At 52.9% G+C, this 25,381-nt stretch overlaps 1 protein-coding gene across 1 annotated transcript; it reads left to right on the forward strand.

Moving 5' to 3' along the window:
- Window positions 1–1,013: 1,013 nt before the first annotated feature.
- SYT12 (synaptotagmin 12) lies at window positions 1,014–23,951 on the forward strand. Its single transcript, XM_077862578.1, has 8 exons — window positions 1,014–1,164; window positions 7,735–7,791; window positions 11,933–12,126; window positions 14,931–15,323; window positions 18,443–18,658; window positions 19,298–19,418; window positions 20,283–20,416; window positions 21,805–23,951. The coding sequence occupies exons 2-8, from the start codon at window positions 7,758–7,760 to the stop codon at window positions 21,976–21,978; spliced, it is 1,266 nt and encodes a 421-aa protein (XP_077718704.1). The 5' UTR covers window positions 1,014–1,164; window positions 7,735–7,757; the 3' UTR covers window positions 21,979–23,951.
- The last annotated feature ends 1,430 nt before the right edge of the window (window positions 23,952–25,381 follow it).

A 25,381-nucleotide genomic window follows, 5' to 3' on the forward strand; every position in this document is an offset into this window, starting at 1 on the left:
ACCTCATCCCAGATTCTCCAAGTCCTCCGAAAGGACTTCCCAGGTTCACAGCAGGCCTGTTCTCGTGATCGCTGTGCCCACGGCAGGTGGTATCTTCCCCCCCACACACCAGCCCCTCCTGAAGCGTGTGTGCCTCCCTGCCAGACTGTGAGGCTAGGGTGGGACCTGTCCCCCTGTTCCGGGAACATGGAGGATCGCCCACACCTGGCACTCTGCCTAGAGTCCAGCGGGGGCGTCATAAATATCTCCTGAATGATTCATTCATCCCTTGGGGAGAGAAAGCACGACCTCTAAGAGGTTAAGAGCATGGGCTTTGAAGTTGCACAGACGTAGGTTCAAGTCTGGGCTCTGACCTTTGGCTCTGTGACCTTGGGAAGGTCACTGCACCTCACTGAGGCTTGTTTCTCTATGCAAAAAATGGTGTGACCACGACCCCACTGGGTCGTTGTGAGGATTTATTGAGATAATGTTGGCCTGGCCAAAAGCCCAATTATGGTGGGAGACGTAATTATTCATTCAGAGAAGGGGAAACCTCCCGCTGTTCCACCTGCTTTCTCACCGGTTTCCAGGAGGTTCGCAGTATCAGGCCCGTTTTACGGAAAAGAAACTGAAGCCCAGAAGGGAAGAGGGTAACCCGGGGTGCTGCAGGCTGAAGCTAAACACGGGCCTGCGGACTCTGCGTCCAGTACTCCGCCCGCCTCCCAGGACCCTGAGGAGCCCATCCCCACCCGACCCTCGTCCCGCGACCTGGGACTGCGGGGTGCGCTTCGGCTCTTGGGCTCAGGCAGCGGAAGCGGCGCGTGGCTCCCGGGAGCGGAGAGAGCGCTCGGGGTTGTCCCTTTAAATTAGAGAGAGAGCGGGAGGGGGGCGGGCGAGCGCGAGGGAGCGCGCGGCGGGCTCCTGGGAGCGTGCCCGGACTGCGGCGCAGCTCCTCCGCCGCCCCGGCCCGGCCGAGCCCCCGGCCCGCGCCGCGCTTCTCCGAGGCGGCCGCCGGGCGACACTGCAGAGGTGGCGTTGCTGGCGACGGCAGGGCTGGGCGCCGGTGCGTGCGCGCTGCAGGAGGCCGGCCGGGAGCCGCGAGCCGCGAGCCGCGAGCCGCGAGCCGGGAGCCGGGAGCCGCGAGCCCGAGCCGGAGCGGAGAGGCGGCCCCTCCGCGGAGCCTGGGTGAGTAGCACCCGGCCGCCCCCGCGCAGCCCCGGGAACCGGTCCCGCGCACAGGCGCACGTAGCGCCCCCTCCCAGCTCCCCGGACCCCGGCCTCCGCGCACTCTGCACACCCGCGCCTGGTTTGCACGCGTACGCCGGGCACAACACGCCGGACGCCCTTCCCCGGCCCGGCCACTCCGCGCACTGCGCATCGCCTCGCGCCCCACACGCCCGTCCCGCGTGTGCACACTCGCGACTCACCCGGCCATTTACACGCCTCCCCGGCGCCCGCGCTACACGAGCGCCCCTCACTTTCACACTCAGCATCCCGACTGTCCCCACTGCCCCTGCCCCACATCACACCCTTGCCCGACCCTTCCAGGTCAGTCTCCCCACACTCTAGTCCCCATATACCCCTGAGGGTTCCCGCGGCAGGGGTGCTGGGTCTTCAGGAAACGCTCCAATCTGATCCAATCCGGAGAGGCATGTCGCACCCCATCGCTGGGAGGCCCCGGGAGCTCGGGGAGAGGATCCTCAGCCCCGTCCAGTGTCACCGGCCTGGGCGTGGGGCTTTCCAGGGGCTCCTGGGAACCTTTGATACCTCTGCTCTTTGGAAGAGGAAGCTTGCCCGGTCTCAGCCTCGGACTGTAGACTTGGGCTGACAAGGGGGGGTGGGAATGGGGAACATGGGGATTTGGAGCCAGGCCTGTGGGTGGAAGAGCCCTGAACCAGCCATCCTAGTGACCCCTCTTCCAGGGCTGCAGAACATCTGTGTGCCCCCCTCCTCAGCCAGTGAGGCCACCCCAGAGTGACTTGGAAACCTTCATCCAGGAATGTCAGTCCCTTCTCCAAGCTGGACGGATGGTGGGGGAGACAGGTTTGGAGAGCAGTAGCAGTTGTGCTTCTTACTAGAAATGGAGAAACTGAGGCTCAGAACCAACAAGAGTTCTAGCCAAGTAAACCCAGCCAGTCGGGAGAAGGGTATCCAAGACAAGTACCCAAGCCCCCCACCTCCCCATTCTAAAATCCAAAACCTTCCCCTGGCTTGGGAGAATAGAGGTTCCCAGTCCAGGGTGCAAGCTTGGACTCTGCCTCTTGTCAGCTCTGGTGACCCTGGGCAAGTCATTTCCTGCACATCAGTTTGTTTGTTTGTTTTTTTACCAATACAATAGGCAGAGTAGCAGCCCCCCTCAGAGAGCAGCAGGGAGAACCTGCTGAAATAAAAGATGACGAGTCCTTGGTACAGTGCCTGGCGTATGGTAGATGCCCAGTATTTTATTTTATTTTTTTTAATTTTTATTTATTTATTTATGATAGTCACAGAGAGAGAAAGAGAGAGAGAGGCAGAGACACAGGCAGATGGAGAAGCAGGCTCCATGCACCGGGAGCCCGACGTGGGATTTGATCCTGGGTCTCCAGGATCGTGCCCTGGGCCAAAGACAGGCGCCAAACCACTGCGCCACCCAGGGATCCCAGTAGATGCTCGGTAAACACCAGCCACCACCACCCTAGCTAGCCTGTACTGTGGTTTCTGTGGCTTCAGGGGGATGGTAGCAGGATATGGTAATTTCAGGGATTGGAGGAGAGCACTTGAAAAAGATTCCAAACCTAAAAATCCTAAAGAGGTTCACAGCTGGGAGGTCAGGGACTGTCCTGTACCCACACCCTAATCCTTCCTATCACCTGATGACCGCAGGGTGAGGGGGGTAGACAGTGGACACCTTGCTGGCCACAGATGTGATATGGGGACACTGAGCAAGGAAATGGGGTCGGGGGAGCAGAGACACAGGGCCCCTTTCCCCTGAAGAGGGACAAAATTCCTGGAAAGCCATTTATCTGATTAGCTCAGGAGGGGGCCTCCACTGTGGTCAGATTCCAGCAAGGCCAGTGACAGTTCTTCCCACCCACCTCCACCCCCGAAAGGCCTGGTCAGGAGGTGGCATCATGGCCAAGAGCCCAGGCCCAGATCCATCATACCCTGGCGCCAATCCCAGTTTGCTACTCAAATACTGAGTGACCTGGGGCTCTGGCTCCCTCATCTATAAAATGGGGACCCATTTATCCAGTCAAGCATCATGTCTGTATTGTGTGCCTAGTCCAAGCTTGGCACCATGCTGAGCATTTAGCATATATTGTGTGTAATGCTTACAACAGTAGGTAGGTATTGCCAGGTAGGTATAATTAAGCCTGGATTTGAACCTAGAGCTGTTTCAAATGAGCAAGCTCCATGCAGTTTCAGGTTCTGGGGTTTGGGGCCAGAATGAATAGACTGGATGGGAAAGGATGCCAGAGAAGGGGACATGGATTGAGGAGCTCGAGTGTGAGTTTGCGGCAGCTCTGGCTCGTTCCTGTGTGTCAGAAGCTCAGGGAACCTCTACTCATAGGCTGCGCTGGCCTCCCAATGTGCCTTGTCAGCATCCGGTTGCGAACTGAAGCCACGGCCCCTCTCCCTGGTGGACCTCCAGGCTGGCAGTGGGAGCCTGCTGAATTGTAGTCAACGAGATGGAGTCAGGGGGTCTCAGGGATAGTGAGTAAAGCCATTAAGAAGGGCACTTGCTGCAGAGCCAGCTCTAGCTCAGTCTCAGCTCCTTGCTTACTGGTTGGATAACCTTGGACAACTTCACTGCCTTTCTCTGAGCCTCATTCTCTTCCTCTGTGGAGTGAGATTAATAATAGAATGTGCCCCCATTGTAGTCTTGGGGAAGGTGATGGAGAAGACGCACATGAAATTCTCGGGGGCTGTGGCTATGAATGGAAGACACTGGACCAGGCAGGAGGCATGGCTGCTAGGACCAGCTCTACCACTGTTGGCTGTGTGACTTTACCTTTCTGAACCTCTCATAGCTCATCCCAAAGCCTGCTTACCAGGCTTATGAATGGAGATGCTCCAGGGACCAGGAAGTTCTGAAAGTGAATGGAGGGATGGGAGGTACCAGGCCTGAAGAACAAATGCCCTGTCCAAAGGGACAGAACCTCTTCAGTTTCCAGATTTGGCTATTTTTGCAGGGGTGTGGGAAGACAGACCCACTATCCCCCAGATATTCTAACTTTTAAAGCAAAGCTGTAAATATGGCTTTTTTGTCTTTTGTTTTTTTAAGAAATCTATTTTTAATGGGAAATCTCCCAATTTTTAACTGTTGGCAACTCCCTTTAATTTAAGTCAAAACATATCTGCAGGCTGGCAGTGCTGCCCACACAATTCTGCTCAACCTAGGGGTTAGTTAGGGGGCCCTTGGGCTGACTGTCAGGCCAGTAACCACAGCAGCTAATATTTACCAAGTCAGGCTGCACTTACTTCTTAATCTACCCTCCTGGAGCCCTGCTAAGGCAGTCATGAGCCCCATTTTACAGATGGGTAACTGAGGCTCAGAACTAGTGAGGGGGCAGATCTGGGATTCAGAGCTGTGCTTAGGCTACCTTTCCCCTTCCCTGCCTCAGTTTTCTCCTCCCTCCATTCAGACAGACGTGGTCTGGTTTCTGCCACTTCTCTGGGGACCACTCCCAGAACTTGGAGCTTGGGTGTGCCTAGAGTCATTCACAGGCTCACAGAAATCACAGCTCCTAGGGGGATTATAATGAGGGGTGTGGGGAAAGTGTGCAGTGTGATAGTCTGGGGTCTGAGCTGGACCAGCCTCAGAGGGCTGGGGGCCCCTCAACGGCTCTAGGTCTGATATGGCAGACATTGGGTTCCATCCTATACCATGTATGCTTGTCATAGGGGTGTACCCAGCCCACACCAGTGTGCTGTTGGCACTGGCTGTCCCAGTGCAGCCTCATTCTGGAAGCCAGCTTGTGCCAAGTGAGCAGGAAAGAAAGCTGATGGCATTATTGGATTCCCAGCAAGGCGGAGGTAGGCTGTGACATTTGTGTTCACCTTAACGTGTGTGTTAGTGTGTCCAGACCCTGTTCTGCCAGGAACTAGGGCCACCTTGGACTTGTCCACAGGGACCAATTTGGCCTACATGATCTTAGGAAAGTTTTGAAACCATATGCCCGTCTGCAGTAAAGCACAGAAGTTAGGAGTGTGGAGCCAGATGGCCTGAGTGGACTGGTTTCTTAGCTGTGTGGCCTGGGGCACATGATTTTACCTTTGGGCCTCAAGACTCTCCTCTGCAAGCCAAAAATGATAATAGTACCTACCTCCTGGGGTCGTTAGAGGATTAAATGAGGTAATATATATGCAGAATGCTTAGACTCACACTCTCAGGCATAAGGAGTGCTCAGCAAAGCTAACTGTCATAAAAGATCTGCAGCCCAGGGTCCCAGGAATGAGCTTCCCATCCGAGTCCGCATAGGTGAAGCCTCCCTAGTTAGCATCTCCCTTCCATCACCATGAAAGACCAACATCTTAAAGGATCATCATCAGGATAGCTGACCACCGACAGCTTTGCCCCAGGGCTCTGACCTGCCATTTCTCAAGGTCTCCTGCCCTAACTCCTCAGCTCTAGAGCCACAGATTGGAGAGAACCCCAGGATTCAGGAAAATGTTTACCCTCTGATTTGACCCCAGTCCCCAAGGGAGCCCACAGAATACTTCAAGGGTTGTGAACAAGTTAGCCAAGCCACAGTCCAGGAGCTTTTTACCCTGTGCCTAAACAGTGTTTACATTTTTTGTGAATTGGTTACAACATTTAAAAATCAAGAAACTGGGGAAACCTGGGTGGCTCAGTGGTTGAGCATCTGCCTTTGGCTCAGGGCATGATCCCGGAGTCCTGGGATTGAGTCCCACGTCGGGCTCCCTGCAGGGAGCCTGCTTTTCCCTCTGCCTGTGTCTCTGCCTCTCTCTCTGTGTGTCCCTCATGAATAAATAAATAAAATATTTTTTAAAAAAAAATCAAGAAACTGGGCACCTGGATGGCTCAGTGATTGAGAATCTGCCTTTGGCTCAGGGCATGATCCCGGGTCCTGGGATCAAGTCCCACATCAGGCTCCCCATGGAGAGACTGCTTCTCCCTCTGCCTGTATCTCTGCCTCTCATGAATAAATAAAATATTTAAAATATATGTACATATATTTTTAAAAATAAATAAAAATCAAGAAATTGTACATTAAAAAATCCAGGTATCTGGCCTTTCTTTAAAAAGCTAGAAGAGGGCAGCCCAGGTGGCTCAGCAGTTTAGCGCCACCTTCAGCCCAGGGCCTGATCCTGGAGACCTGGGATCGAGTCCCACGTCGGGCTCCCTGCATGGAGCCTGCTTCTCCCTCTGCCTGTGTCTCTGCCTCTCTCTCTCTCTCTCTGTGTGTGTGTGTATCTCTCATGAATAAATAAATAAAATCTTTTAAAAAATAAAAAGCTAGAAGATATGTAAATAGACAGATAAAATAAACTGCCAGAAGATTGGGGCACCTGGCTGGCTCAGTCCCTAGAACATGCAGCTCCTGATCTCAGGGTTGTAGGTTTGAGCCCCTCATTGGGTATAGAGGTTGTTTAAATATTTTAAAAATAAAATCTTAAAACCAGAAGATCCAGCAATGCTAGGTTGGCATTCCTTCGGGAACAGAAAAGCAGCAACCCTTGGGTGGGCAAGCACTCTGCAGTTTACACCCTGATCTGTTTGCACCCACCCCTGTGGGGGCGCTGGCTATCCTGTCCTCCTGTGTCCCTGGAGCTGAGGCAGATAGGGTTATCCCAGCCTCCCTTTTCCATTCCCTTAGCGCATGTCTGTGAGACAAATTTACTTCTCAGCAACAATAAAACTGAGTAGTCACCTGGGTTCAGGTAATGGCTTGTATGACTCCCAGACCTTTCTAGAAAAACTGAATCAGACCTTCAGCATTCATAAAACTTGGGATTGGAGGGTGGGGTGAGAAGGAAACCATCCTGAGCAGTGAAAGGCCTGGTAATAGGATATTGCAGAAATGCAGCCTTTCCTTTGCAATTAGAACAAAAGCTCATGAAGTGAGGCTTAGCAAACACCCCAAGGTCCCATGGTAATGAATCGCAAAGGATCAAAGAATTCTTGTCTGTAGGATGTTGGTAGGATGGAAATGAGGTAGGGGTGCCAGATTTAGCAAATATAAATGCAGGATGCCCAGGAACTTTCGAGTTTCAGATAAACAATGATTTTTTTTTTAGTATAAACATGTCCCATACACTATTTAGGACATACTTATACTAAAAACGAATCAAATTCAAATGTCACTGGGCATCCTGTGTTTTATCTAGCACCATAGAAATTAAGGTGGTCCTAGGGTGGTTGAAAAGAGCTTTAAACACCTTTTTTTTTTTCACCATTTTTTTAAAAATGCCATTTAAAGGGTGCCTGGGTGGCTCAGTTAGTTTAGTGTCTGCCTTCGGCTCAGGTCATAATCCTGGGGTCCCAGGACTGTGTCCTACATCAGGCCCCCCCCCCACTCAGTGGGAAGTCTGCTTCTCCCTCTGACCCTCCCCCTTCTTGTGCTCTCTCTCTCTCTCAAATAAACAAAATTTCTTTAAAAGTAATTTAAAAGCTACCTACCTTTAGCTGAGCTCTCCTCACAGGTAAATGTGAGCTCTAGACTGGCTCCTGGGCATCAGGAAGGTCAAGGAGTAGGATGAGGGTTGATGGCCCTCCAGAGCCCTCTCTGCTGACTCTCTTCTCCGTTCCAGGGCCAGCTGCTGCAGCGGGCATCATGGCCATGGACGTGTCAGAATACCAGCTAAGCGGTGAGTCCCAGCAGAAGTGTGTCATCTCACAGACCCTCCCACCAGGCCTGGGGTGGGGGGCATCAGTAGGATGCCAGTAAGCACCCTATTTTACCAGTAAGGAAAGTGGCTTGCCCAAGGCCACACAGCCTTGGAGACACCAGGCTGGGACCAGTCTGAGGTCTCTTCATCCTTCTGCTCCAGTGGCTCTTTCCTGTGGAACCACCTCCCTACATTTGACCGAAGGGGTCCCCCAGGAGGCTCATGTCTGACTGCCCCCTAAGGAGGAACCATGAATGGAATCCACTTTACAAGAGGCCATTCCTGGAGCTTGTCAAGTAGCCAAGTGAGAAAAGCCCCAGGAAAGTTGATGTCAGAGCCACGGGACAATAAGCTCAGAGATGGCCCAGTCCCCAGATGGCAAATACCTGGGAAGCAGCTCTGACCTTCCCCATGTGTGCCCTGGGGGGCGCTGAGCTTGGGAACTGCCGCCAGACTAACCACTCTCCACCTAATGGTGGGTGTTGTCGGATCTGAAATATACTTGCCCTCTTGTCTCATAGGTTCCCCTCCCCAATTACAGATGGTAGAAGGGGGGCTCAGCACAGGACGTGAACCCAGGTCTCCCAACTCCCAGGCCAGTGCTCCCCATCATTCCAGCTGCTCCCCTAGCACAGCCCCCCACCAGCCCAGGACTGAGCTGAAGGGTGGGCCAGGGACCACCTTTCCCAGCCCCCAGCCAGGGAGTCTCACTTTTCACCCACAGGCCCACAGGCCTTGGTCCAGGATCTATGAAATGGCCTTGGACAAGTGATGAAACCTCTCTGAGCTTCCACTTACTCATCTGCGAAACGGGGGCGGTGGAATCTCTGGGAAGATTGAGTGACGGAACTTCCAAAAAGTGCCAACTCAAGCCGTTGTGCATGCCCTTCCTTTCCTTTGCCCAGAGTCCTTCCCTGCCTCTGCGTGGCTAAGCCCTCGAGACTGGTGTGGAAGTCCCAGGCGTAGATCTGGAGCTAGACTGTCAGACAGCGAGTATCTCCTCTGTCCCTCAGCTTCCGAGGGCTCAGTGGTTAATACACAGTCAAGTGCTGGAATGGGGCCTGGCAAATCGTAAGCAGTAAAGGAAGCTTTTATTACCTGCCACTCCACCGCCTCCTCCTCCTCCTCCTTCTCATTTCTGGTCCCAGCTGAGATTTCACTTCCCTTGGGAATTCTTCCCATACCACCTGAGTCTGGTAGTCAATAAAATGAATAAATGAATGAGCATTAATAGTCATCATTTTGTGTCACTTTCCTGAGGCTTTTCCTCTCGTGCCCCCTTTTTTTCTGCCAGCCAGGACTCTGGCTTCAGTGCCTCAGCACCCCCTGGGATCCTCACTCTTCAGAGAGCCTGACTCTGCTGTGCCATGTTGCCTTGCCCATCATCTGCTGGGACCTCAGACCCCATGCCCACCCACTGGCCCACCCCTGTGACCACCCAGGCAAGCCCCGCTGGGAGCCAACAGAGATTCATCCTGGCCGGGGCCCCTCATATGTGCAACTCACACTACAGTTTACCAGGCCCATTCCCAGGCCACCCCTTAATTCCCAGGCCACCAGACTCTCAGAACTTTCCTGCCTCGGCAGGGCTTGCCTGGGGCCCTCTGTAGATCTCTGTTGTGGTTTTGGTTTAACTCACAAATTACATTCTGTCAACAGAGGTCAGGAGAAAACAGGGTTTGCTCACAGCCCCTCCATCCCGATTTCCCATTCATCCCCGGTCCCGCCCAGCCCTTGTCCAGAGGCTGTGTGATTTTTATGTTAAAGTTGTGTGGTTATACCATGCTGTGGATTCTTTCTTTTTTTTTTTTTTTTCCTTTTAACAATGCCCAAAACGTTTTCCTGCTTTGCCACAGTGACATCCTAATGACCTCAATTATCAAAGGCTAGTGATATTCCCTTCCGAATCAGCACCACCTGCACCCACTGACCCCTTCAGGCTGTTTCCAGATTTCTGCTGTTATAAATACAGCCTCAGTGACTCACACCAGATATAAAACTTCCTGGAATTTTTTCCGCAAGATAAATTCTCCAGGGCGGGACTGCTGGTGGGGGATGTGTGGTCATCTCCATTCTCCGGATGAGGAGGCTCAAGCTCAGACTGGCTAGATGGCAGCCAGGCTCTGCATTTCTTACCCTGTGGCCTTGGGCCAATGGCTGGGCATGCTCTCTAGCCTCTCCCAGCCTCAGCTCTCCTCCTCTAACAAATGGAGGTAGGGACCTCATAGGGTACTTAGTGCGGCTAAATGCCAGGGCTATGGGCTGAGCCCTGCCCTTCTCTGGAGTGAGTTAGTGTTGTGGATTCTGGCTAGAGTTGTCTGGGCTCAGGAGAGCTGGGGCAGGTTGAGGTCTCCCATTGCCAGAGGGGTTGCCACTGCTTCATGATACCTTTGCAACCCCGCTTTGGGGGAGTGGTGGCAAGGAGCTCCCCAGACCCAAATGCCCCACTCCATCTCTCCCACTGGACATTCTGAGTGCTCCGGGCTTTGTACACCCCTTCCTCTTCTTGCCCTAGACTCCTTGTCCTTGGTTCCTTGTCCTGGCACATGTTTTGCTCCTCCTTTGTATCTCAGTTCAGATGTCTCTCCTCCAGGAAACCCTCCTGGACTGTTCTCATCACTCTGTTTTACCTACCTATTTGCCTACTCACTTCATCCCTAGACTGTGAGCTACTTAAGGATAGGGACCGGGCCTGGGCCTGACTCCCTCACCAGGGTGCATGTACATAGTAGGTGTTCAGCGGATGTGCAGTGATAAATCTCTACCCCTAAAGTGCCCTCCTCACCCCTTTCCATCCAGCTTCTGTGGAACTGTACTGAGTGGAGGCTGGGTGGGGCAGTGGTTACTCTGGCTTGGTCTGAGGTCTGGCTGCCAGAGTTGGAAACCCAGTATCACCCCTTCCTGGCTCTGTGACCTTGGACAAGGTCTTTATCCTTTGTGTATCTCAGTTTTCCCATTTGAATTGGGTATAGAGGCAGCACTGAGAAAGGTCTAGAGAATTATATTTACCAACAGAAGGTCACTTCTGCTGGGTGAGAGCTCACCCAACACAGTTGAGGGGACAGTTAATTAACATGTCTAGGGACAGTGAGGCTCAGATAGGGAAAGTTCTTTACTTATCATTGGAGAGAAAGCATGTGAGCATCTGGATTTGTCCCCAAGCCCTGCACAGTGTAAAAACTACCTCTTATCTCTGGCTCAGACTTCTTTTTGTGTGTGTGGTAGCAACTTTATTGAGATAAAATTCACATACCGTACAATTTACCCACTTAAGGCATACAGTTCAGTGGATTTAACATACTTTGTACCCATCAACATTATTGACGTTAAGAATATATATATATTCATTATCCTCCAAAGCAACCTGTATTCTGCATTGCCCCCTAACTCCCCCCCCCTCCAGCCCCAGACAATCGCTAATCAACTTTCTATCTGTATAGATTTGCCTATTCTAGATGTTTCATATAAATAGAATCATATGATGTGGGTTTTGGTGTCTGGCTTCTCTCACTTACTTGGCATGATGTGTTCAAGTTCATCTGTGTACCATGTAACATGTACCAGTATTTTTATGTTGCCAAATTATATTACATTGTATGAATGGTCTACATTTTATTTATCCACCCATCAGTTGATGGACATTGGTTTGTTCTAGATCAGGTTGAGGCAAAAATGATGTCATTTCTTTTTCTCCCCAAACTCCTTTCCTTTTCCCCCCCCCGCCAGACCTCAAAAAGTTGCTTTGTTTATCTGGAAGGAAGAGATCTTTTGAAGGTATAATGTCAGAGAATTCAAAAGAGGGAAGCATAACCCTATTTGTTTAACCATTTTCACAGCTCTTCATCTGATCTAGCCAAGTGTCCCCACCACCATCCCATTCTGGTAGAAATGTATGCTTTTGTAGAAAAGGGGATAGAAACAGAAATCCCAGGGTACATATGTCGTATTCAATGCTGGATCCCCTAGCACCTAACACTGAGCCTGGCGCCTAATAGCTACTCAGTAAATATTTGTTCATGAATAAATAAGTCAGTGCTGAACTACCTGCTTCTTGGGTGGGAGTCTATAACTACTGAGGGACCTCAGAGCCTACTAATGACAGGCTGCCCTTGCCTTGCAGTAATCAAGAGCCCTCCTGGCTGGGAGGTGGGTGTCTACACTGCTGGGGCCCTGGCACTGCTGGGAATTGCAGCTGTGAGCCTGTGGAAGCTCTGGACATCGGGGAACTTCCCCAGCCCATCCCCGTTCCCAAACTACGACTACAGATACCTCCAGCAGAAATATGGGGAGACCTACGCAGAGGCCAAGCAGAAGGTGAGGCTTCCACTCTTTGGAGATAACCTCTCCTCGACCAACCCTCCATATTCCCTTGCTCTCTCCTGGTTAACTTCTTGCTGTGAACAGGACCCTTGTGCTCCTCCATGTCTCCAACATAGCCCAGTGCTGTGAAATAGGTGAATACTTGGTGAGAAAATGAAGGTTTTCAGTTTTAAAAACCATCCTGTGAAAAATACAGGAAAATACAAATAAGAGAATCCTCTCCTCAGATGCCACTACCCAGAGGCTGTATTAATACTGTTAAATGTATTTTAACTACTAACATTTTGATCGATTTCTTTCCAATGCTTTTAATCTACCTTCCAGTCCTTTCTCCATGCGTAGTTTTTTTATGAGTGTCATTTCTACATAAAATTTTATACCCTGCTCTTTTTATCTCACAGCTAAAGCATTTTCCCATATTGTTGAGCCCCCATCATAAAACATCATTTTTTCTAAGATTTATTCATTTACTTTGGGGTGGGACAGGGAGTGGCGGGGGGAGGTAGAGGGAGAGGGAAAGTCTGGCTTCTCTCACTTACTTGGCATGATGTGTTTTAATATCTAATATATTTTTTAAAGATTTTATTCATTTGAGGGGCACCTGGGTGGCTCAGTGGTTGAGTATCTGCCTTCAGCTCAAGTCATGCTCCCCGGGTCCTGGCATCAAGTCCTGCATCAGGCTCTCCACAAGGAGTCGGCTTCTCCCTCTGCCTGTCTCTGCCTCTCTTTGTATGTCTCTCATGAATAAATAAAAAAATTTTTAAAAAGATTTTATTCATTTGAGAGCGAGAGAGAGAGAGAGAACACAAGCAGAAAAGAGGCAGAGGGAGAGGGAGAAGCAGACTCCCTCTCGATCCCAGGATGCTGGGATTATGACCTGAGCTGAAGGCAGACGCTTAACCAACTGAACCACCCAGGCACCTCAGGGAGAGAGAATCTTAAGCAGACTCTGTGGTGAGCACAGAGCCTGATTCAGAGCTTGATCTCACGACCCTGAGATCATGACCTGAGCCAAAACCAAGAGTCAGACGCTTAATTGACTGAGCCACCCAGGTGCCCCAGAAACATCATTTTAAATGGCTGTGACAGATTCCTTTTTATGTATGTGCCATGATTTACTAAATGCCATTATAAATAATGCAGTGAATGTTTTATATGTAAAACTTTGTCTTCATTTGGGATTATATACTTTGAGTGGATGCCCAGATGTGGAATTACTATATCAGGGAGTACGAACATTTTTAGGGCTCTAAATATATAATACTGAATGTTTCATCGTTAGACACTTGGCAGAGAATTTTTCTAACATCATTTAGCATTCCAGAGAGCACAGCCAGAATCAGTTACCAGTAGGGGCCCCACACGCTCACTCATTTGGGGTGTAGGGGGGACTATCTCCCATTCTGTTGGGGGGACTGTAAATAGGCATAACTTTTCCAAAGAGCATTTTGGCAACGTGTGTCAACAGCTTTCAAAAGGACCATATTCTCAGAGCTAGGATTTTAAGAAAGCTATTTGATGTTGTGTTATTTATATTTATGAAAAGTAAGAAACAACATAAATGTCCAACAGTGGAGGGGGATAGTAAAGTAAATCACCCCAATCCACTTGATGACAGATTGGGGCCCCCTTAAAAAGTATGGTAATGAAGACAGTGCAGCAGCATGATAGATGCTTCTGGTACAAAGGCTTTTGTTTTCTCAAATCCTGAGGTCAATTTGGAGAAAATTTTGAATATTAGGGCACATGTTACCCAGCATGGAAAACTTCTACTTGTGTAAATATTTTGGTAAACATCCCTCGAGGCTGCTCAGTCCTCTGTCGAGGAGCTCTACTCAAGTGTTCTTACCCGTTCCCCTTCTGCTGGAAACTTAGATTGTTAACTACTCCCCCCCCTTTTTTAAAAGATTTTATTTATTTATTAGAGACACAGAGAGAGGGGGGGGGGGAGGCAGAGACACAGGCAGAGGGAGAAGCAGGCTCCATGCAAGGAGCCTGACGCAGGACCCAATCTCAGGTCCCCAGGATCATGCCCCAGGCCGAAGGTGGCATTAAACCGCTAAGCCACCAGGGCTGCCCTACTTTCCCTTTTAATAGACATCACTGTAGTGAACATCTTTATGTATGGAATTCAGTCCATGTCACTAAACACTTTGAGACAATGTTTGAGACATTCTTCCCTCGTGGTTAGGGAGAGAAAACGGAGTGACATAAAATAGCATTAAGCAAGGACCTTCCTGGGGTCCCTGGGTGGCTCAGTGGTTGAGCGTCTGCCTTCAGCTCAGGGCATGATCCCTGGGTCCTGGGATCGAGTCCCACATCGGGCTCCCTACAGGGAGCCTGCTTCTCCCTCTGCCTGTGTCTCTGCCTCTCTCTCTCTGTATGTGTCTTTCATGAATAAATAAATAAAATCTTTTAAAAAAAATAAAAATAAACAAGGACTTTCCTAGGGCTCCTGGGTGGCTCAGTCGGTTGCGCATTGGACTCTTGGTTTTGGCCCAGGTCCTGGTCCCATGGGTCAAGAGATGGAGGTCCGCAGTGGGCTCCACATTCACTGGGAGTCTGCTTAGATGTTCCCTCCCTCTGCTCCTCCCCCTACTTGTGCTCTCCTCTCTCTCCTCCTCTCTCTCAAGAATATAAATAAATCTTTTAAAAAGACAAAAACAAACAAAAATAAGGAACTTCCTGACTAAGGCATGCATTGTTTCTGTGAAAGAGGAACTAGAGGTGCCTTGAATGAACAGGACTCACAGGCCATGCACTTGCGATGCTCTCGTGTCCCTTTCTCTCACCCCCAGAGGGTGCCTGCCTGGAACACCCAGCGGGCCAGCACGCGGGGACCACACAGTCGCAAAGGCAGCCTCAGCATTGAGGACACCTTTGAGAGCATCAGTGAGCTGGGGCCCCTGGAGCTGATGGGTCGGGAGCTGGACCTGGCCCCCTTTGGGACCCTCCGCAAGTCCCAGTCGGCGGACTCCCTGAACTCCATCTCCTCTGTGAGCAACACCTTCGGGCAGGACTTCACGCTGGGCCAGGTGGAGGTGAGCATGGACTACGATGCAGCCTCCCACACCCTCCACGTGGCCGTGCTGCAGGGCAAGGACCTCCTGGAGCGGGAAGAAGCCGGCTTTGAGTCCTGCTTCATGCGTGTCAGCCTGCTGCCGGATGAGCAGATCGTGGGCATCTCCCGGGTAAGTGGGGGCCGGGGCAGGGGTGTGCTCTGGGCTCTCAGGAGTCCTCCCCAGGCAGGCGAGTGGGTCTGCAGGGCCAGGCTGGATGTGAGGAGGGTGCTGCAGGGCAGCTTTGGATGCTAATCCCAGAGGAGAAGGTGCCACCAACCCAGGGAGCCACATCATGCGAAGTTCTGGGCAACCCTACAATGTGAACCCAGGGTGGGGTAATTGTCCATTTCCACCTATCCTCTGGGTCAACTGAGGGTCCTGGCAAGAAGGGGATGACACATTCAGGTTGGTTAATTTGGGAAGATCTTAATAACAGGACTGTTGACAATGGTGTGGGTAAGGGTCGCCTGAGTGGCTCAGGTAGTTAAGCGTCTGACTCTTGATTTTGACTCAGGTCATGATCTTGGGGTCCTGGGATCGAGACCCATGTTGGGCTCCATGCTCAGGGAAGAGTCTGCTTGAGATTCTCTATCTCTCTCTGCCTCTCCCCCCACTTTCACCCTCTCTCTCTCTCTAAAATAAATATATTTTTAAAAAAGAAACCAATGGTGGGATGTAGGGCGACCTCAGAGATGGAGTGGCACCCTCTTCTGAAGGGATAAGGGGAAGAAGAGGCTACTGGACCTAAAAGGAGAGAGGCATGTGGAGAGGCCACCTTAATAAATGCTGTGCCTTTTGGTCAAAGGACACGATGTAGTCAGACTACAGCAGTACTGCAGGAAAGGACCTATGGAATAAGCACCCCAGCTCCCTCTACCTCTGGTTTCTCTTGAGTGACCCACAAGTCTGACTCTACCAGAAGCCAGAGGCCAAGGGAGCCTGTTAGTCAGCCAATGGAGGTCAGTCCCTGGGGTCAAGAGTAGGGTGGGGGGAGACACCTAGCACCCTCCCACATCAAGCTATTCCTTGCAGGTCCCTCTAGCTTGCCAAGAGGGAACAGAACCTTCAAGAGAACACTTTCCTCCAGGCTGGATTAGGGGGGAAAGGAGTCCAGATGCCATAACTGGGGGTTCTCCGAAGCAGGCAAGTTTGACACCCTGTGGCCTCTTACTGGAGCAGGAGGAGCCTGAGGGCCTGCAGGACCAAGTAGTTTCTGACTCCTCAGAAACCCACCTGTGTCGAATCACTCTAACCATGCTGAAATTGGCTGACCCTCAGTGGTGGACACTGTCATCCCTCTCTGACCCCCTCAGTCCCCCTTACTCTAGGATGGTCAGCAACTGACCATAGACTGGTGCATGTGGGCCCAAGAGAAGCAGTCCAGTGGGGGATGAGGCTCAGGACCCTAAAACCTCACTGTCTGGATTCAAATATCAGTTTCCCACTTCCTAGCAGCATGACCTTGGATAAGTCATGTAAGCTCTCTGTCGGGAGAGGGTTTCCCCATCTGTCAAATGGGCACTATAATCCTTGAGGAGGGGATATACTAATATATGCAAAGTCCTGGGGCGCCTGGGTGGCTCTATCAGTCAAGCATCTGCCTTCAGCTCAGTTCATGATCCCAGCGTCCTGGGATGGGGCCCCATGTTAGGCTCCCTGTTCAGCGGGGGGTCTGGTTCTCCCGACCTACCCCCCCCCACTCATGCTGTCTCTCTTTATCTTGCTCAGATAAATAAATAAAATCTTAAAAATATATATGCAAAGTCCTCAGCCCCATCCCTGGTAAGCACTCAATTAGGTTGTATCTCTGGACCATGAAGTGTCCCTATTGAGCCTGGATCCACACTGCCTATGGCCTGGACTGCCTAGAAGATCCTGGGTGGTTCTGGACACCTTCCTTGAGGAGGGACATTATAGACAGGAACCACAACAACCTTATGTATGCTGAGAACCTGGTTCACAGAGTCCATACATCTGTGATCCTCTCATTAGCCCCAGTGGGATGGACCGAGGGCATCTTACAGATGAAGAGGCTCAGGAAGGTGCTTTGCCCAACACAATCCAAGCAAGTGAGCAGGAGATCCAGGACTTGGTCCTGGGTTCCCATTTTCCTCCATCCATGTGCTCATAAAGCACAACATACAGAGAGTGTGGATGGTCAGGGAGCCCAAGCCCCTGTGGGCAAGGGACAGCAAAGTGGAGGGAGAGATGAGCCTGGAGGATCATGAGAACCCTGAATGCCAAGGTCAAGATCAGGGGGTAGACTTTATCCCACAGGAGAAAGAGCCCTTGAAGCAGGGAACTGGGTGGGGAACGTGGCTCCCAGGGAGCTGTGGAAGAGAAGCCTTGCCACAATCAGGCAGTGACCAAAGAGTGTGCTTCAATGAGCCTGGAGGTGTTGGCGGATTTATTCCCAAGAAAGCAGGCATCTTAGCATCACTGCCCAGCTAGTCCCAGCAAGTAGGTGGCTGCCCCAGGCTGGGCATCCCCCCGCACCTCTCCCGGCTTCAGGCAAGGTGCCAGGGACGGAGAGCTCCTGTCTAAATATTGCCAGGCAGTGACTAAAGCAGCCCCCAACGGAAGGGGGGGGCGTGCCCGCCAGTGCACCTTTCCAGGGGGCCTGCCCACAGCTTCCTGGGAAGAGGCCAGAGGCGCCCACCAGGCAGGACTGGACTTGGAAGCAGAGTCTGCCCAGCCTTGCCTCGTCACTCCATCAGTCTGTCCACCCCACAGCATTCAGACCATCCTGGGCCAGGCTCTGCGGGGGCTGGGGCATCAGCAGCTCCCAACCCTATGATTACCTGTACTTGCTTCATGCCTGGCTCACAGCTGGACGTGAACACACACAAGAAGGAGGAGATCGGTTCAGCCAGGACATCACAAAAGTTCTACGGAGCACTGAGGGTGGGAATTGGTATCAGATTATAGAAGTTTCAAATGCCAGGCCACCAGATTGGCCACCACTGAGAGGAAGCTGGCTCAGTTGGTAGAGTACATGACTCTTGATTTCAGGGTCTCAAGTTCAAGCCCCACGGTGGGCATGGAGCCTACTTAAAAAAATTTTTTTTAAAAAGTCCTCAGGGCTGAGCCAGCAAAGGAAGAATTGGCATTGAGGTTGTGGGGGCAGCAGAGCCAGGACTCTCAGCCAGGCCTCCAGACTGGACCGCGCTCTCTCCCCACCATGGCCCCATGAGTCCCTGGCTGCCACCCCAGGGAGGGTGGCACACCACGTCCCTCTCTCTCTGCAGATCCAGAGGAATGCGTATTCCATCTTCTTCGATGAGAAGTTCTCCATCCCCCTGGACCCTGTGGCCCTGGAGGAGAAGAGCCTGCGGTTCTCTGTGTTTGGCATTGATGAGGATGAGCGGAACGTCAGCACAGGGGTGGTGGAGCTGAAACTTTCTGTGCTGGACCTCCCGCTGCAGCCCTTTGGCGGCTGGCTGTACTTACAAGACCAGAACAAGGTCAGTGCACCCATGAGGACAGGGTCACATACATACCTCTCAGGGGTGAGGGGACTCCACTGTCCTCCACAGCATGGCCTGAGCCACAGTCAAGGGAACTCAGTTTACCACAGGAAATAAAAATGTTCCAACTACTGTTCACTGCTCCTCTACCGCTCCCACCACCAAAACTTCAGAAGCTCTGCTCCTAGAGGGTTTCTGTTGGGGAAGTACTCTGGCAGTAAAGGGGGTTATCTCAGAGGCCGAGCTGCAGCTCACCTTTCTAAGTATAGCAGGGCTTGGGGAGCATCACTGTTAATTAAGCAAATGATCTACCAGTCCTAGTCCACTTGGACCTCGATGTGCTGCTACCATGGATGTTTTCCCTGGACTGGAGTAAGGGACCCTAACAGGATTTTGTTGCTACATTTGACAGGCCACCTCAGATCCTCCTTCCAAGGACCCACACCTGGTAGGAGGGAGGGATGGTGCACACCTCATGGAATGGGGGAGTAGCGTTCCTTTCTCAATCCCACCAGCCTGGTGCTGGTGTCAGGGCAAGAGATACAGCTTCTGGGTGGAGAAGGAAGCTTCTGCCTTTACCTGGGCCCCTCAAGTCCAGGGAGCAGAAGCCCTCTGAGCTGCTCACATGTCCTCCAGGCTGCCGACGCTGTGGGCGAGATCCTGCTCTCCCTTAGCTACCTCCCTACAGCTGAGCGCCTCACTGTGGTGGTGGTGAAAGCCAAGAATCTCATCTGGACCAATGACAAGACCACAGCAGGTAAGGCCCTGCTGGAGGCCTGGCTCCTTCACGTGGTTGCTGGGAGCTGTGGCCCAGTCGCTAAAGCCAGGGGCATCTGGAAGCATGGCACTAGGCCCCTTCACCCCCAGCCTTGGCTGAGCTCAGGAGCCATGCACAGTGGGGAAGCTGAGAGCAGCAGAGGGTGGCAGGGAACCCCTGTGAGGGACAGACGATGTCTGAGAGCAGAAGGCTGAGGCACTGGGAAGAAACCAAGGTGGACACCCACTTCCCAGAACTAGAATTCATGGCGGAGGCTCTATTCCCAGGAGTTGGACTGCATCCCAGATCCCAAACAGGGTGACCAGAATGGCGTGGGTGCCAGGCAGGACCTGATGCCCCCAGTCTAACAGGAGCAGACCTGAAAACAGAGTGCCAGGGAACCTGGCCTACTGGGAGCCTGGGGGGCACCCAGGGTCCAGGCAGGTATAGCAAGGACAACCAGTGGGCGGAGGATGACAAGCAGAGAGGGACTTGTTATTTCAGAGTCATGCTCCATTGAGCGGGTGCAGGGGGTGACTCAGGGCTGACGTCTGTGCTCATTATAGAATGAGAAGTGATGGGTCTGCCGGCACCGACAAGCACCACAGGAGGGGACTGCGTGTGTGGGCCAGGAGGCAGGCTGCCCAAGCCCAAAGCCCACCTCTTCTCCTGACTCGTATGTGAGCCTCAGTTTTCTCATCTATAAAATAGGAGAGAAATAAAGGCCCCATGGCAGGATGGTGGAGGATGACAGCAGTGGTGAAGGTGGGAGGCATTTGGAGCTGGCAGGCCACTAGGGCTGGGCAGGGCTATGGCAAGGGAGGGTGGCACTGGCCCTGACCCCCACCTCTCGCCGGCCCACAGACCCCTTCGTCAAGGTGTACCTGCTTCAGGATGGGAGGAAGATGAGCAAAAAGAAGACAGCCGTGAAGAGGGATGACCCCAACCCGGTGTTCAATGAGGCCATGATCTTCTCTGTCCCAGCCATCGTGCTCCAGGTGAGGGAGACATGGCTCAGGGGCCTGGAGCCACTCTGGCCTCACTTCTCAGGGCTCCCACAGGTGGCAATGGTTTGCCTCAAGCCCTGACTTTCCTAGTGGAGAGGTATTTATGGAGCACCCACTAGGTACCAGCCATAGGGTGAGTGCTGCTTCCGTGATGCTCACAAGGGACAGGTAGAAAGTCCCCAGGCAATCCTGATCCACCAAGAGCATGCCTGACTTTGGCGGTCAGCAGAGGCTTTTGCAGGAGGGCTGAGCTAAGCCGAGATCTGGGAGAAGACAGTTCCCACTAGAAGGAGCTACAAAGGCCGGGAGGTGAGCCAGGGCTAACCCAAGGACCCATAGTTCTGGCCCTAAATCTCCGAGACTACCTGCAGAGGCTCTGTTGAGCTCCCCACACTTGCATGGCTTTCCAAAAGTCATGGGCCCCAGGCAAACCCCCCTTCCTAGCACAGATATCACAGACCAAGCATGGGGGGTAACAGAGGATGTGGCCTGTACCACACCAGTGGCCCCGCTGGCATGTCTCAGAGGATGGGGAGCTTACCACCTCCCCTCACTACCTCCTTCCATCCTTGGGCATTCCTGACAGTGAGAAAGCCCTTTCGTGCCTTGAGCTGAAATCTGCCCCTGAATCATGGGGCTATCCAGAACCCACCTAATCTGATACCCTATCTGAATTTGAAAGCCCAGAACTCTGCCTCACTCTGAGAGTTTCCAGTACAGACAAACATCCCAGCATCTCTGATTGGCTCTGGGTGTTGTTGCCCTGTCCTGCCACCCTTGTGGGATAGACTGTCCATCCGTCCCCTCTTTCCCCTGGGTGGTCATAGTGCTACCACTCCACAGCCTCCAAGGGCGGGAGACCTCTTGGGACCAGGGAGAATGTCGAGGAGGTGAAAGGAGGAGGAGGAGGAAGAGGGAAGTCAAGCTGAGTTTTAGTTGAAGTGCAATCACTTTGATCTCAAGCACATTCTTTCCCTTCCTCATCCATGAGTCTAACATGTGATTATATTAGGAATAATGAGATGTCTAAAATGCTCCGTGTGCAGGCACTGTTCTAAGCACTTGACACATTTTAACTCCTTTTGTTCCCAGAACAGGTAGGAACTAAATTACCAAGTCACGGATAGGGAGCTAAGGTAGGAAGTTCAGCCCAAGTCACTGCCCCAGGTCACATAGCAAGGCAGGTGGTGAGGCCAGTGTTTGCAATTGACAATCCAGTGCTGTCACTCTGTAGGGAGACAGCAGCAGAAGCCTGCGGGGATAAGGATTCAGGGGCCACACCCGGCTACCTCTGGGGGCCTGGCACTTGTACACAGCAGCCTGGATGACCCCTGGCACACCCCGTGTGGTCCCCAGTACCCATGTTATTTCCTCCCCAGGACCTGTCTCTCCGTGTGACAGTGGCTGAGAGCAGCAGCGACGGCCGAGGGGACAACGTGGGCCATGTCATCATTGGGCCATCAGCCAGTGGCATGGGCACCACACACTGGAACCAGATGCTGGCCACACTGCGCAGGCCTGTGTCCATGTGGCACCCCGTTCGGCGAAACTAGCAGCTGGCAAAACGGGCCGGGGTGGGCACAGAGCTGCCTTGGGGCCTGGCACAAGCTCAGCTCTGATGCCCCTTCATAGTCCAGCGGGAGCCATGAATGCTGGGGTCCCCCACTGGAGCCCCCACGAGCCATCTTGGTCCTTCTGTCCAGACTGCAGTGGAGGAGTGGGCCTGGCCAAGTGTCTAGGGACCCAGGGCTTCCTCCCACTGAGGACCAGCTGTGGCTGGGCCACGCTCCAGGAAAGGCCCTGGCACTGGCCCACTGTGTTCCCATTTTGAGATCCCCAGTAGGCCTGTCTCTGGGCCTGGGGCATTGGGGCTTGGTCTCTTAGAGCTCTCCACACCCTACCCCTGCTGGGATGCCAGTGCTAAGCTGGGTCATATACCGGAACTGAGTGAGTATTGGGGCCAGACACTGTGCTAGACACCAGCAGACATGACATGAATGGAATGCAACCCTTAGGATGTCTGGAAGACAAGACCCCCCGCCCCCTGCCCTGGGGATCTGCTTTGTGCTGAATGCGGACTTGGGAGAGCTCTGGGGGCCATGAGGACAAGATGAGAGCCATGCCCTGAGGTGTCCCAGCCAGCCAGCCAGCCTAAGCAAGGCAGGGACATGAAGTACCCTGTCACAGACTGTCCTCAGCCTACTGCAGTGGACACGAGGGCCTTTCTCTGGGCAGAAGTGACCAGGAGACTAGGCAAAGACACTGGCTTCAGAGTCACACTCTATGAAATCTACTCCCTTGAACAATAACCTTGCAAGGCTCAGAGGTCCAAAGAGGCTCAAAGCCAGGTCCTTGTGTTCAGTCCCAACTGAATTAGGCATTGGCTCTGTGGTGTTTGTTGGGGTAACTCCAGGCCAGACTCCATTGGAAAGAGAGGGGCCTCAGTCTAGGGACAGCTGGTGGGCAGCAAGACAGCCAGAACACAGACTGCAGGGGGTCTGTCGGGGAGGCCTTTGTGGGCCTTGGAGGAAGGGCCCAGCCAGAGCAGGGGCAGTGAGGGAAGGCAAGGGGCATCCAGATTGAGGGCAGGTTAAAGGGGCAGGTTTGAATGCCGGACTGGGAAGGAGGTGGCATTGGGTGTCCTAGGTCGAATTCCAGAAGCAGACCCTGAGGTTCTCAGGCAAGAGGCTGATGGGGAAGGGGCCCGGGAGCCCTCTGGAGAAAACTGTCAGAGAGAGAGGGAAGCCATGGAGCAGGGGCCGAAGCTAAGCAAGCTGTGGCTTCCGGAGTGTCTAGCTCTAGCCTGGTGGCCTGAGGAGCATCCCAGAGGGGCCCTGCCCAGGAGCAAAGGAGCTGGACTGTTTCACCTCTACAGGGCTTTGGCTACCACCCAACCCCAGCTGGAGGAAGAGCAAGCATATCTTCCAGTTGTCACTGGCTAAGGCAGCTCCCATCTGCCAAAAGCAGCCCCAGAGAAGCAGGCAGCTGGGGAGTGGGTGCCAGTTCATGCGGGGGAGGGCATGCAGAAGCCTCTGCTTCCTGGGGCCACCACCCACAGGTCAGAGCATGGCCTCTCAGGCGGGCTGCTTCTGACCCCAGTGAGCTCTGGAGACCCAGGCCCAACCAGTTACCCCCAGTGATGCTGGGAGAGCCCAGGGTGGTCATGGACCTGGAGGCAGACTGGAGGTGTCTCCCCACCTGACACAGCTGTGGCCCAGCCTTGTGGCCAGCATGAGGAGGTCTGCCTGCCCCAGCACAGAGTCCATGGGCACAGCTGGTGAGCCTCTGCATCCCAGGAGACCACAAACTCTTTCCACCCTAGTGGCTATGCAGTACAGGCCATTTATACCCACCTTCTCTTCCCCCTCTTTCCCTCCCTCTAACTGCATGAAATGTGGACTGTGTACTCGGGATGGGCGTGGTAGGGACCGAGACTGCTGACTGGAATTATTCTAGAACCAAAATAAAGCTGGGGCAAGAAGGAGGGAGCTTCTGGGGAGCCTTGCTCAGCCCCAAATCACTTTCATCTCTTCTGCAGGAATCACGGACTTGGGTCTCTGTGTGGGTTGCTCTGAGTGGATTGCCCTGCTTCTGGGTACCCAGAAGAAAAGGAAGCCGCTGTCTGGCTGGGGAAACCATCACATGGACCAATGCCATCAGACAGCTTGGGAAGCTCTAAGAAGGGGCCCTGAGCCAGGCCTGGTGGAGAGGATGGCAGTAGGAGAAACCATGGAGGGCTCCCTGATGGTGTCGCTGAGCTGGCTTCAGGGCAAAAAGAACCATAAAATTGAAAAAGATGGATAAGGCCAAAAATAGCATTCTTGGAAGAGGAAACAATACACAAAAGGGCAGGAGTGGGCATAAAGTTAGCCAATTTGTCAACTTCTCTAGAGCGAATTTGGGGGAGGCTGAGAAGAAGGGAGCCAAAAGAAAGGCCAAGAGGAGAGAAGGGTTCAGTGAGTGCTTGATGCCAGCCTGCAACCCTGAAACCCTACCTACCTACTGTTGTCATCCCCCTATTTGGCAGATATGAAAACTGAAGCTCAGAGAGGTTAGATAACTCACCAAAGATCACACAGCCAGGAAGCCTCAGACCAGCTGTGTGGCTCCAAAGGTCATGCTCTTAACCATAAGGCTACACTGCCCCCTTCCCCAACTCCTCCAGGTGGGGCTGAGGGGCAGCCTAGAAGCCCCTCTGGATCCCAGGCTACTCTAGTTTCTCCCTCCCCTGCCCTGGAAGATCACAGTAAGTGTAGGAGGATGATCTAGTGGGAATTACCAGCAGCCCCTAGGAGGCCTGCCTACCACAGGGCCTGACTGTGAAGACTCCCCCATGTACCCCACCAATACTGGACAGAGAGGGAACCAGTAAGATAGGAATCACAAAAAAGTGAACACCAGGGAAGGGCTTCTGGAGGAGGTGGAAGCCTGAGCACTAGCCTTGCAGTGCAGAGAGGACTGTACACACAGAGGAGGGAGACGGGCCCCCAGGCAGGGGGACAACTTGGTGACATACGTGTCTGGGGAATGTGTGCATCTTCAGCTGAGGCTGGAGAGGCCACGTGGGGCTGAGCTGGGGAGGCTTCATGTCCAAGATGAAGCCAAATGTCCTGGTCCTGCTGGTGGTAAGGAGCCATGGAAGGGTCCTGGGCCTGGTCAGAGGAGCAGGTCAGAGGGAGGGAGGAAGGGGACCTTCTGAGCAGCTTTAGAAGTGATGAGGAGGGACACCAGCCAGCGCCGCTCTTGGTTAGTGAGGAGCAGTGTAAGTTGCCCTTAGGCTTCAGGTTCATTGAGCATAGTCCAAATGGCCCTACTGCCATCTCTTTCTGCCTAGTCCCCGTCCCCCAATGTCCCCTCCCAGCCCAAGGCCCATGGGCCTGCCTCGAGGGTTCCAGGCCCCCTTCATCAGGGAGGCTTCAGGGATAGGCTGAGCCCCACCCCAGAGGACAGATATGG

The sequence above is a fragment of the Canis aureus genome, chromosome 21 (genome assembly GCF_053574225.1).
Source record: "Canis aureus isolate CA01 chromosome 21, VMU_Caureus_v.1.0, whole genome shotgun sequence".
Taxonomy (NCBI): Eukaryota; Metazoa; Chordata; class Mammalia; order Carnivora; family Canidae; genus Canis; species Canis aureus.

Coding starts and splice junctions, on each gene's coding strand:
- SYT12 (XM_077862578.1), top strand. CDS start 7,758: ATGGCCATGGACGTGTCAGAATACCAGCTAAGCG. Junction 15,324..18,442: donor AGATCGTGGGCATCTCCCGG/GTAAGTGGGGGC, acceptor CTCTCTCTGCAG/ATCCAGAGGAATGCGTATTC. Junction 18,659..19,297: donor ACTTACAAGACCAGAACAAG/GTCAGTGCACCC, acceptor CATGTCCTCCAG/GCTGCCGACGCTGTGGGCGA.